The sequence below is a fragment of the Gymnoscopelus braueri genome (genome assembly GCF_963280865.1).
Source record: "Gymnoscopelus braueri genome assembly, chromosome: 2".
Classification (NCBI taxonomy): domain Eukaryota; kingdom Metazoa; phylum Chordata; class Actinopteri; order Myctophiformes; family Myctophidae; genus Gymnoscopelus; species Gymnoscopelus braueri.
In genome coordinates, this window is record NC_137604.1 from 3,061,350 (window position 1) to 3,073,112 (window position 11,763).

The 11,763-nt window shown below is 42.8% G+C and overlaps 1 protein-coding gene across 1 annotated transcript; it reads left to right on the forward strand.

Annotated features, from left to right (window-relative positions):
• Positions 1-8,573: 8,573 nt before the first annotated feature.
• On the forward strand, positions 8,574-10,181 carry LOC308075207 (alpha-N-acetylgalactosaminide alpha-2,6-sialyltransferase 6-like; the record flags this gene model as incomplete). The annotated part of the gene is made up of 2 exons (XM_080414895.1): positions 8,574-9,404; positions 9,963-10,181. 2 exons carry the CDS (start codon positions 8,574-8,576, stop codon positions 10,179-10,181), a joined length of 1,050 nt encoding a protein of 349 aa, XP_080271021.1.
• Positions 10,182-11,763: the final 1,582 nt, after the last annotated feature.

Consider the following 11,763-nt stretch of genomic DNA (forward strand, 5'->3'; position numbering starts at 1 on the left):
AGATCAGTGGTTATGATACAGGCAGAGAGATTTTATTCACGTGCCGATCGCTGCATAAGCTATATTTATTATTTTATGTAGTCTGCGTGGTAAAATAAATTTCAATCAGGCTGGATGGCATAAGATGTTAAGTAATCTCAGTAAGCCACAGCAACGAAAGCATTATATTGATAAAATTATTATACGTTATGAACTTGCTTGTGACTTGCAATATGAGTTATACGTTATGAACTTGCTTGTGACTTGCAATATGAGTTAAACAGCAATAATATTAAGTATCACAGCGTAGGATTAATAAATGTGCAAGTCTAGTTGGTATTAAATATCATAGGTTACGGGTCCGTTCGGATTCCAATCATCATTTAGCAGTATCTTTATCAGAAGGCTGCGAGTATGTTGTAAGGATGTGCATAGATCATTCTATGCTTAAAGCAGTCTGTAGTTGTGCAGACTGGCATTATATCGCGTTAATTTTAGTTATGGGCGGATAGTAGTGGTAGGGATGATTTATCTCCATGTGCGATGGTGGCTATAGTTTATCTCTCCTGTAGATATGTCTGGCATCTATTTGCAGAGTAGGAAATGGCACCAGACGTTGTCAATTCATGTAGCAGTTCAATTGCTCTAATATGTGGTGGAGGTAAAGTAGGCGTTTCATATTACGATGAAATAAACAAATGAACTTGCAGTGCAGATTAGACGTTATTGGTTGCATTCTACCGTTGCTTATGCTCTTGTATTGCTAAATTACACTTGTTAAGGATCAGGATGAGCTAAAGGGATTCTCATTTTGCTGCATACATTTGGATAAGAGATGGTAGAGACGTTGTAGCACAGGCTAACACAGTACGTTTGCTTCTTGTGGAAGCTTTAGATTGTCGTAGCACAGGTTAGCACAGCATGTTTGCTTATGTGGAAGCTTTACATTGTTTGTAGCACAGGCTAGCTCAGCATGTTTGCTTCTATGTGGAAGATTAGAGTGGTGTAGCACAGGCTAGCACAGCATGTTTTGCCTACGTGGAGGCCGAATTGTTAGCACAAGCTATCTCAGCATGCCTTGCTACGTGGATAGCTCTGGATTGTTTGTAGCACAGGCTAGCATAGCATGGTTTGCTTCCCACGTGGAAGCTTGAATTGTCTTAGCACAAGCTATCTCAGCATGCTCGCTACATGGATAGCTCTGGATTGGTTGTAACACAGGCTAGCATAGCATGGTGCTTCCGACGCGGAAGCTTGGATTGTTCGTAGCAAAAGCTAATTCAGCATGTTTGCTTCTCATGTGGAAGCTTGGATTGTTGGTAGCACAAGCTAAACACAACATGTTTTGCTTCCCATGCGTAAAGCTATCAAATTGGTTGTAGCACAAGCTAAACACTGCATGCTTTCTTCCATGTGGGAGGTACATGGTATATAGAAAAGTTGGTTGCCGAGTGATGTTGTCATGAGCATCAAGATTACAGAAGTTAAGTTATTGCAACAGGATAGATAGTGGGGCTTCAGTAGAGTCAAGATATCAGTCATTTGTCCAGGTTGGCTGGTGCGCATCAATTAAATAAATAAAAATATATATATATATATTTTGCCGCGACATATCTCGCAGGACGGATAAAAGAGGGACTCCGATCCTGGCTGCTCCTGTTATCAATAGTTACACTATGTTGATGGGCTCTTTGCTTGTCTCATGCTTATCAAAAGCTGGGTGACTGGAAGTATTTGTCCCCGTATAAGAGGCGCTGCTGTATTCGCCAGAGTGGGATGCTCACGGCATATTTAGCACCACATCAAGGTGTGTTCATCACTGGTGACGAGTGTTGCAGCGCAACCAGCAGCTTGCGGTGTGCGACTGACTGTGTCAGGATTGAGGCCACACTCGTGCATTGACGTGCAGCATGCGTCCCCACTCATCCACAGTGAAGCACGCACGATTCACCGTGGCTATGTGAGTGGCTTCAGGAAGTAAATTCCTGTCCCAGCTGTCTATAACGGCGTCATCTCGTCCAGGGTGGCTTATCATGGTAATTGCAAGAATAATTCTGCTTCTGGTTCTAGATTCCAGGTTGAGCTACCTACGCTCTTGGCAGCACTGTGAGCTCTCAAGGCAGCGTGAGAGAGCTGTTCGAGATGTGGGCTTCTCAGTGTTCTCAGCACTATGCTGCATCATCTACTGTGCGGGCCAGCACAAGGCTCTCAAGGCAGCGTGAGAGCACTTGAGATGTGGGCTTCTCAAGGTCTTCTCGGCACCTATGCTGCATCATCTACTGAGCTGCCTAGCCTCGCTGCTAAACTCTGCTAAATCAATTCTGCCAACCCTCTGGCGTCTGGCTCTGTTGGGCCGATCCAGACTTGCAACAGATGGCATTTCGTGCTAAATCTATTAGGCTATGGATGGAGAGGGATATCGGCGTTAGCTAACATTATTCACATGTCTAATAATCTGCGTCAAGCTCTGCAAGCTATAATTTAAGCTTGTATACCAAATTATTTCTGCATCAACTGCTATGATGCTAATTGCTAACATGCTGCCACATGGCGCTTAACCCATTTAGACCATGGCCGATTCAAAAATCGCCTTCTAAATCTGACTAAATTCTGCAAACTTAGTTTAAAATATATATAATATATATATAAAATGCATGTTGCTATACGGTAAATGGCAACATGAACCCAAAATGGGTTAAATTGGTCATAGGATGGCCGGGCTAATCCAGGATTGCAATAACATTGTGTTTGTCTCTCCATCTGTAGGCCTAAACTTGAACTGGTTCACTGCAAAGCTGCGAGAGATCTGCTCAAGCTGCGGGCTTTCTCCATCCTCCGTATTGGTGTAGCTACACCTGCAGCGCTGCTTGCTTCTGCTTCTCTTAAATCTATGGGGCGAGGGTCCTCAGGAGCTTACGTAGATAACGTAGATATTGGTTAATAAGGATGACATTCTGCAGGCTAAAAGCTCATGAGTATGAGCGCTCTCGCTGTTCTATCGCTAATTCAATAAATGCTGCTCGCTTTAATTACAACTCGGGTGGATTGCTGGGGATTTAGTTATTGGTGACTTCATGGCGTTAAAATGTTGGGCTATTTAATATGTTGGGTTTAAAAATGTTGGGCTATTTAATATGTTGGGTTTTAAAAATGTTGGGCTATTTATGACTATAGTCAGGCTAATATATTATATATATATATAGTACTGATTCAGATGTTAAGTAAAGATAGCACGTCTTTACACACATAGTCAGTACACTTTATTTATTATGGATGATAAACAATAGTTATCATTCATCATAGGATGACTCATTATATATATATGTGTATATATATATATATAGCAGATTTCTTTGAAAAAGAAATAAATATAGAATGTCCTCTTCGAATCCGAGTTGGTGCGGCACAGCGTGGACGCCATATTAGGATACCGTCTAGGACTCCTGAATTCAGGGAGCAGCGGGTACCTGGATTCATCAGGCTCGCTGAACACATGGATGCATGCTGCATTTGTTTAGTTAAATTTAAAAATGAAATGTGAGGAACACTATCATGTTAGTAAGAAACAAGTCATGGAGCTCCACCATTCTCACAGATGGTTGGTCCGGCGTCAGGCCCTGTGCTCTCAAGCCGTTTTGGGGGTTCTTGCTGTTTTGGGGGTTTAATTCATTCCCTGTAAATGCTAATTGGCATGTAACATTCATTAAAATGTTATCCTTACATGGATGAATGGATTCAGAGGCCTGACGCCAAACTATGCTTCCTCTTGTTTCTATACCTGCTCAAGCTTGCTAAATATATATTGCTAATAAATATATATTCTAATCCAATCTAAGAGTTGTCTGACTGAAATGAGGCGCAGTTTACGGAGCTAGTTCAGGCCAGGCAACTCAAGGGATTGGGCTAACCGATCAGGTGACTAAGTCACATGCACTCTTCTCCTGGTCGGTGAGTTATAAGTAATGCTCTGCCTACCTATCCAGTCTGGTTGCGCTCTTCTGCTGCTCTGACGTGCGACGCTGCTGCTGCTGCTGCTCTGCTGCCGAGATCCTGCCGGATCTGCTGCCCTTGCTTGCTCCCTCTGCTGCTGCCCATGAAAGTCATCCCACCCGCCTCCCCGGCATCCACCTGTAGGCTCTGTTTCTAGATCCCCTTGGGGGTTTAATTCATTCCCTGTAAATGCTAATTGGCATGTAACATTCATTAAAATGTTATCCTTACATGGATGAATGGATTCAGAGGCCTGACGCCAAACTATGCTTCCTCTTGTTTCTATACCTGCTCAAGCTTGCTAAATATATATTGCTAATAAATATATATTCTAATCCAATCTAAGAGTTGTCTGACTGAAATATTATTTTTGACCGCCGTCCTCAAGAGATCGGCCCATTACACGCGTGGGGGTCCCGTAGAATCGAGGAAGAAAATGTTTGGTCGCTGTAATCCATTCCATTCGGTTGTTCAGACGTGACGTTGCGCCCCCCCCCCCCCCCCCGCTAGAATAACTTCCCGATCCAAGTGTGTATTTTCCAATATGCCCAGTGCTGTGTCCCTCTCTGTTTTAACACATCTGAGATTAAAATAACCACTAAGGTGTCATTGTACCGCTTTCCTGGCAACGACAAAAATAATCGTTTTTTTATATACATCTATATATAAATATATATATATATAAATACATATAAAAATATATATATTATGTTAATAATAATAATAAATAAATACAAATATAAATATATATATTATGTTAATAATAATAATAAATAAATACAAATATAAATATATATATTAGCCTACTTTTTACTGTCTATGATATTAGCATTAAGACCCTTATTAACCCTCAATGGTTCATTTCTGAAAAAGGAGGTTATTGTAAAAAGATTTACGGGTCACAACATGTTTGGACCCGGACGTGACGTCGGACTACAAAACCACGTCAGACTTAAGAACCGAATAGCTATGGCCAGTTGAATGGGGCTTGTTTTCGCCAAAAACTACAGAAAGCAGAGAAAAAGGGACGGTGGCAGGCAAAGAGTTGGCAGGCAAAGAGTTAATATACAGGACAGATTTTCAGGATCATTTCTTCATGCCCAGCAGAGCACTCACACACCAAGATGTTGTGAATTAATAGATACATATAGACGAATCCACAGGCGCGCTGCCTGTAGCTGCCTGTAGCTGCCATTGCTGCGGTGTCGCGTCCGCGGAGCGTTGACACCGCAGCAATGGCTGCGCGCAGGGCAGCGCTCTGTGGATTCGTGTATAGCAGTGTTTATCAACCCTGGCAAACGGCCCATTTTTGTGCCGGGAGTACTGCTACGGTGTTCCGCGCCGTTTTAAGAAGGTGTGAATTTATTTTTATTTTTTTATTATATATTTTCGCTCCCGTTTTAGGATTATTACGGTCATTTCCGGGTCACGCGGCCCAATTATTAGTTACTTGAATGTTTGGGCTGGGATGCTTTCCAGCTAGCCTGGTAAACCCCCTCCCTCCGGAAATCTCATTTGCATTAAATGTGTGTCGCAAGCTTCTTCCATTTGACGGTGTCAGGTTACTTTCCAGCAGGGGCGTCGATATATAACCGGAAAACTCGTCCCAAAACACGCTCGCCCCCATTTCTTTTCGCGGACCAGCGGTTCTTGTATTCCTGTGTTTGTTTTACTGAGGATAAGGTTAGAAATAAGTTTACGGTTAGCCATATTATTAGTTTTACTGATATATAATTATATATATATATATATATATATATATATATATATATATATATATATATATATATATATATATATATATATATATATATATATATATATATACCGTATATCTAGGTGTGCCCTGGGATCTTTTGGCTATGCCAGGTGTGCCTTGGCACAAAAAAGGTTGATAAACACTGGTGTATAGGACGGTCCCACTGGGAGGAGACCCCGCGGCAGACCAAGGACCAGATGGGGGGGATTGTGTCTCCACACTGGCCTTGGAAGGCCTCGGTCGGGACCCCCCCCCCCCGGAGACCTGAACAAACATTCTATATCAGGGGTCTTCAGCAGGGGGTCCGGGACCCCTAGGGGGTCCTCAGAGTTACTACAGGGGGTCCGCACAAATCTTTGTGTGATATGATTTTTTCCCCCCCTTAATCACCTGAACCCTAGCATCCCTTTTCTGAAGAGAACTTTAGCCAAAAATTTTCGGCAAAGAGGTTTAGCTGTAGAGGGAAAAAAGAGCAGACCAAGTAAACAAAAAAAGTTTAATCTGAAACACAATTTTATACAATATAGATGGGGTCCCTGCTTCATCTCTCTCTCAGCTAGGGGGTCCTTGGGCTGATAACGTTGAAGACCCCTGCTCTAAATAGCGATCAGAATGTAAAGCTATCTAACATTTATTTTAACACAATAATATCAGTTACTTTACCTTTAAGCCCAGTCCACACCAATGATTCACAACGCAACTATAGATGCAACTTGCAACCACGTTGCAGGAAGTTGCAGCTTCGGCAACAGTTTCGGAATGATGTTGCAACTGGTTGCAAGTTGCGACAGTGTGGCCTGCATGCATAATAAGTGAATGACTGACAGTGTTATCTTGTCTTGACACAGTGTTATCTTGTGAAAAGGAACCAGAGCTGTCAAGCTTCTTGGGCAGAAAGGGATGGGTCACGGCCCGGTCCCTCTCTACCCTGGCCACTCACACGTTCCGTTCCATTCCAACCAGTGGTGTAAAGTAACTAAGTACATTTACTCAAGTACTGTACTTACGTAACATTTTTTAGGTACTTTTACTTTACTGGAGTACTTCCCAATTTTCAATACTTTCACTTCAACTCCACTACGTCTCAGAGGCAAATATTGTACTTTTACTCCACTACAATTATTTGAAAACTTCAGTTAATAGTTACTTTGTAGATTTTGATTATCATTACAAAACATACATTAACCCCTTCAGCCCTATATATATTTCGTCCATTTGAAAATAGCAGATCTACAAGCTCACAATGCGTCGCATTGTGAGCGTGTAGATCGGCTATTTTCTAAAGATTTTTATACATTTGAAAATTTGGGGAAATGGGACATTCTGCATAATGAGTACTTTTACTTTGCGTACTTTAAGTATATTTTCATACTAATACTTTTGTACTTTTACTCAAGTACATTTTTAATTCCGGACTTTTACTTGTAACAGAGTAATTTCTACATTGCAGTATTGATACTTTTACTTAGTAAAACATTTGAGAACTCCAACTGCCTCATCAGCCCAACAGTTCCCTTCATTGTTGACGTGTGGCAACTTCCCCAAACAAGCCACTCCCTACAAAACTGTATGCATCTTCTACTCATTCTTTGCCAGATTATAACCGATGTTAGTCGTGTGTTACCCTGGACTCCCTCCGTTGTATTTTCAGTGTTTGACTGCTATAGTGTTCCTTTGGTTTTTTTTGGACTTTGATTGTCAGCCTGAACCCTTAATTGTGGATGTGTTTGCCTGTATTGGACCTCTTTGATGTTTTTTTACCTCTGCCTGCTTCATGTCAATGTAAGCCTTAATTCCCCTTTCGTTTGGTCGCTATTTAAACTCTTGGAACTTTACTCTGCCTGTGTTGCCTGCATTTGGATTCCACTTCGACACACGCCCTGACAGGAAGACAGGCAGTGAAGACGACAGGTCGGTTATCACATCGGTTTACTTTGAAATGTTCATGGTTAGTATTTAAGTAGCCTACAGTATCATTGAGTGGCGTTCATAGACCTGTCACAATTATTACATAATCGTCTGAATATTTGAGATCGTAATTATTTTTGCATAATCGTCATAATCGTTTCCATGTTGAAAGATTTTCACACATTTTCAAGTATTAAAAAAGCAGAAATAGCAGATCTACAAGCTTACAACTCGTCACTTTGTGACGCGCGGTAGGCTTGTAGATCAGCTATTTCAGATTTTTTTTACATGTATAAAAATGATCAAATATGTCATTAATTTCTTTATATTTCAGATTGTCAAATCTGCCCCATGTGCAATTTTTTATTAGGGAGCTTAAAAGCCTTCATAATATAGAGTACAGAAGTCCTGACGTCACTCGTCCATCCCCTGGGTCGTAAAGTAATGTCTCTATGGAGAATAACATTGGGTCATCTTAGAATCGTCTCATATAAGAATTGTGGTCCAAAAATAAACAAACTGTTTCCGTCGATATTGTCAGGGAGGAGGTTCTGTATCGTTTATGATAGTCAGTCACTCATATTTGATACAGTCCGTTTCTGGCGAAAATTTAACTAATTCGGCACAACAAGTAACATTCGCGTTTTCTCACCGTCAGTTGATGCTTCACATCCATAAGAGTCAAACCGCCGGGGTCATTTGTTTATTTTTGGAACACAGTTCTTATTTGACACGATATTAAACACGTCTATGGGAATTCAGAACGGGGGGGAAAAAAAACACGACCCAGGTAGGATGCGTAAATTACGTCAGACTCTATTCCAACGTTCAATGGCCGAACACACAATTAAATCGTTAACTATTTGAGTGACAATTAATCCACAACTTAAATTTGTAATCATGACAGCCCAAGCGCTCGCTGACTGAGACGAAGAGAATGCAGAGGTCGGTGAAATTCGGAGCCGTCTTCCTCCCGACGACCCTCCTCCTCCTCTACGTCTACATGTACAGCCCTCACGGTGCGTTCGGTGCCTCTGATCCGCTCCGGGCGAACAGCGGCTCCCCCGGGCGAACAGCAGCCCCTCACGGTGCGTTCGGTGCCTCTGATCCGCTCCGGGCGAAGAGCAGCTCCCCCGGGCGAACAGCAGCCCCTCACGGTGCGTTCGGTACCTCTGATCCGCTCCGGGCGAACAGCAGCTCCAGCCATGTGTTGCACGTCGGTGCGGGAGAAGTCGCCGCCCATGTGCGTGATCTATACGGCAACGGCGGCAGCGTGCCCGGTTCGCCCCCCGCCGCGGCGATGCGCTGCCACCGCTGTGCCCTGGTGACCAGCTCCGGCCACGTGTCGGGCAGCGGCGCGGGGGAGGAAATCGACCGAACGGAATGCGTGATCCGTATGAACGACGCCCCCACCGCGGGATACGAGCGTGACGTAGGGACGCGGACCACTCTGAGGGTGGTGGGCCACTCCAGCGTGCGCCTCGTCGCCCGGAACTCGGCCGAGTTGCTGGCGGACGAGCGCCCGGGCGGCAGCCCTGTCATCGTGGTCTTCTGGGGACTCCCCGACAAGATCGAAGACGGATGGATCCAGAGTTTCTGCGGCGGTGAGCGCTCTAATTGTTTCAGAATCAGCCAGGACACGGAGCGGAGGAAATTCAACGTTCTGTACCGGAAGGAGACGGGATTGGACCGTGTCGGGTCCGAGACCTGGTTGAGCACGGGCTTCTTCACCATGGTGATAGCCACCGAGAGCTGTGACCACATCAAGGTCAGTGGTGGAAAAAGTACTCGCATGTTTTGATTAAGTTAAAAGTATCGATACTGCAATGTAGAAATACTCTGTTACAAGTAAAAGTCCGGAATTCCAAATTTACTTGAGTAAAAGTGCAAAAGTATTGGTATCAAAATATACTTAAAATACCAAAAGTAAAAGTAGTCATTATACAGAATGTCCCATTTCAAGTTTTCAAATGTATAAAAATGTTTTGAAAATAGCCGATCTACAAGCTCACAATGCGTCGCATTGCGACGCATTGTGAGCTTGTAGATCTGCTATTTTCAAATGGCCGAAATGTATATAGGGCTGAAGTGGTTAATGTATGTTTTGTAATAATAATCAAAATCTACAAAGAAACTAGTAACTAAAGTTTTAAAATAATTGTAGTGGAGTAAAAAAGTACAATATCTTCCTCAGAAATGTAGTGGAGTAGAAGTAAAAGCATTGCAAATTGGAAATACTCCACTAAAGTATAAACACTTTAAAATAATACTTAAGTACAGTACTTGAGTAAACGTACTTAAAAGTCACTTTCCACCACTGGTCAAGGTGTACGGAGCGGTTCCGCCGGACCACTGCGAGACGACGCGAGGAGCTCAGAGGACGCCGTATCACTACTACGATCCACGAGGACCCGACGAGTGTGGCTTCTACCTCCAGCACCGGGCTGGCATGCGGGGAGGGAGCCATCGCTTCATCACAGAGAAACAAGTGTTTGGACGCTGGGCCAAGCTGTATAATATCACCTTCACTCACCCCACCTGGTGAAAAGTAGGTATAGGGGGGAGGGATATCACGGCGGCTGCGTCGTTGCCCCTCTCTTTGGCCGTGTGCCCAAGGGGCGCAGCCTGAGATTTTTACATTGACGCCAATACGGAAGAGACTGTTTTACCCCTGCTGGTGTCAGAAAGAATTAATTTTAACGCAAGCGAATGGGTTTTTGACAAACTTTAGACTAGATTTTCTTACCTTAATAAAAATGGTCACACAGAGAGAGACAGAGAGAGAGAGAGAGAGAGAGAGAGAGAGAGAGAGAGAGAGAGAGAGAGAATTCCGTATTACAGAATGATGTGCCCGATGTTTTTTTTTTAAACTCACCTTTCAGGAGGCCAAAAGAGGAGGTAGTACCATTTTCCCGTTAGACAGACGACCCCCCCCCCCCCGTTCTTGTACATTTTTTGTAGTTTTTTTCCCCCTTTTTTATTTTTTGTTGTACATAGTGTTATCTTTTTCTGTTTTTTTTTTTTGTATTGATATTCGAACTGTGGTGCCACTATATATGTCTATGAATTGAATACCAAGGCCCTCATTGGAAACAAGTCCGCAAGGACTTTCATGAACGGACCTGTTAGACAAAGTATTTTAAATGTAACTGTGCTGTTTTACATTTTTTGCCTAATAAAATATTCAATCAATATTCAATCAATTGATATACCCTACACTAGTCTTTTAGAACGTTGGACCTACCATTTTACAAGAACTAGGAACTACCCAGTAGACAGTCGCGTAACGAGGCAACAGTAGGCCCCGACGCGAGGTGGTCACAGCGGGCCCTCATGAACGCACATGGACTGTGGTTTCTGATACTTTTTTCGTGGGTTTGTGACGGATTTCGGGTACATAAACAACGGTTTTGTAACAATGTTAAGGGGCCCACCCAGGTTTATTTTTTAATTCATAATAATGTTTTTTATATATAATATATATTTTTTTTTCTGGGTGGGGAGGTTCCCCTATCGTCATGGGCCCCAACGCAACCGCGTTGTCTGCGTGACGGTAGTGACGCCCCTGCCAGTAGAAACAGTAAACCCAGACGTTTGATCAACAACAATATAAAGATGACTAGATTTGACAAAATACAGCCAAAATCCCCAAATTATCTGTCTTAATATCCAGCAAGCAAATTCAAAGTTTAGGCTAACAATATCATACAAAAGTAGAGAGAAGCTGTGACCTCACCTCACAGCTCTGGACAAGAAATAAATAATCATTTTGCAAAAACAACTTCCATGTTCTGTTCATTCGTCAACAATGATCCAAATGGGAAATTTATTTCAGCACCTAGCATGTGACAGTTTGTTTGGCATTGTTTTTGGTGCAGCTCCTTGTTTAAGTTAATTGCCTTCACCTGTTGTGCTGTGCGCAACAGGGCAGATCCCCGCCAGGCCAGGTTGACCTACCCAGGCCCATGAAATTCATAGGCAGTCATAGTAGCCAATTATAATGAAATGAAACTCGTATGCACTGCGATAGATTTGTACTTATTTTGTTTTATGCATCCTATCATTGTATAATTGTGTTCCCTTTGCTTGATGTTCACAGTAAAGCATATTGAATTGCTATGTTGTTG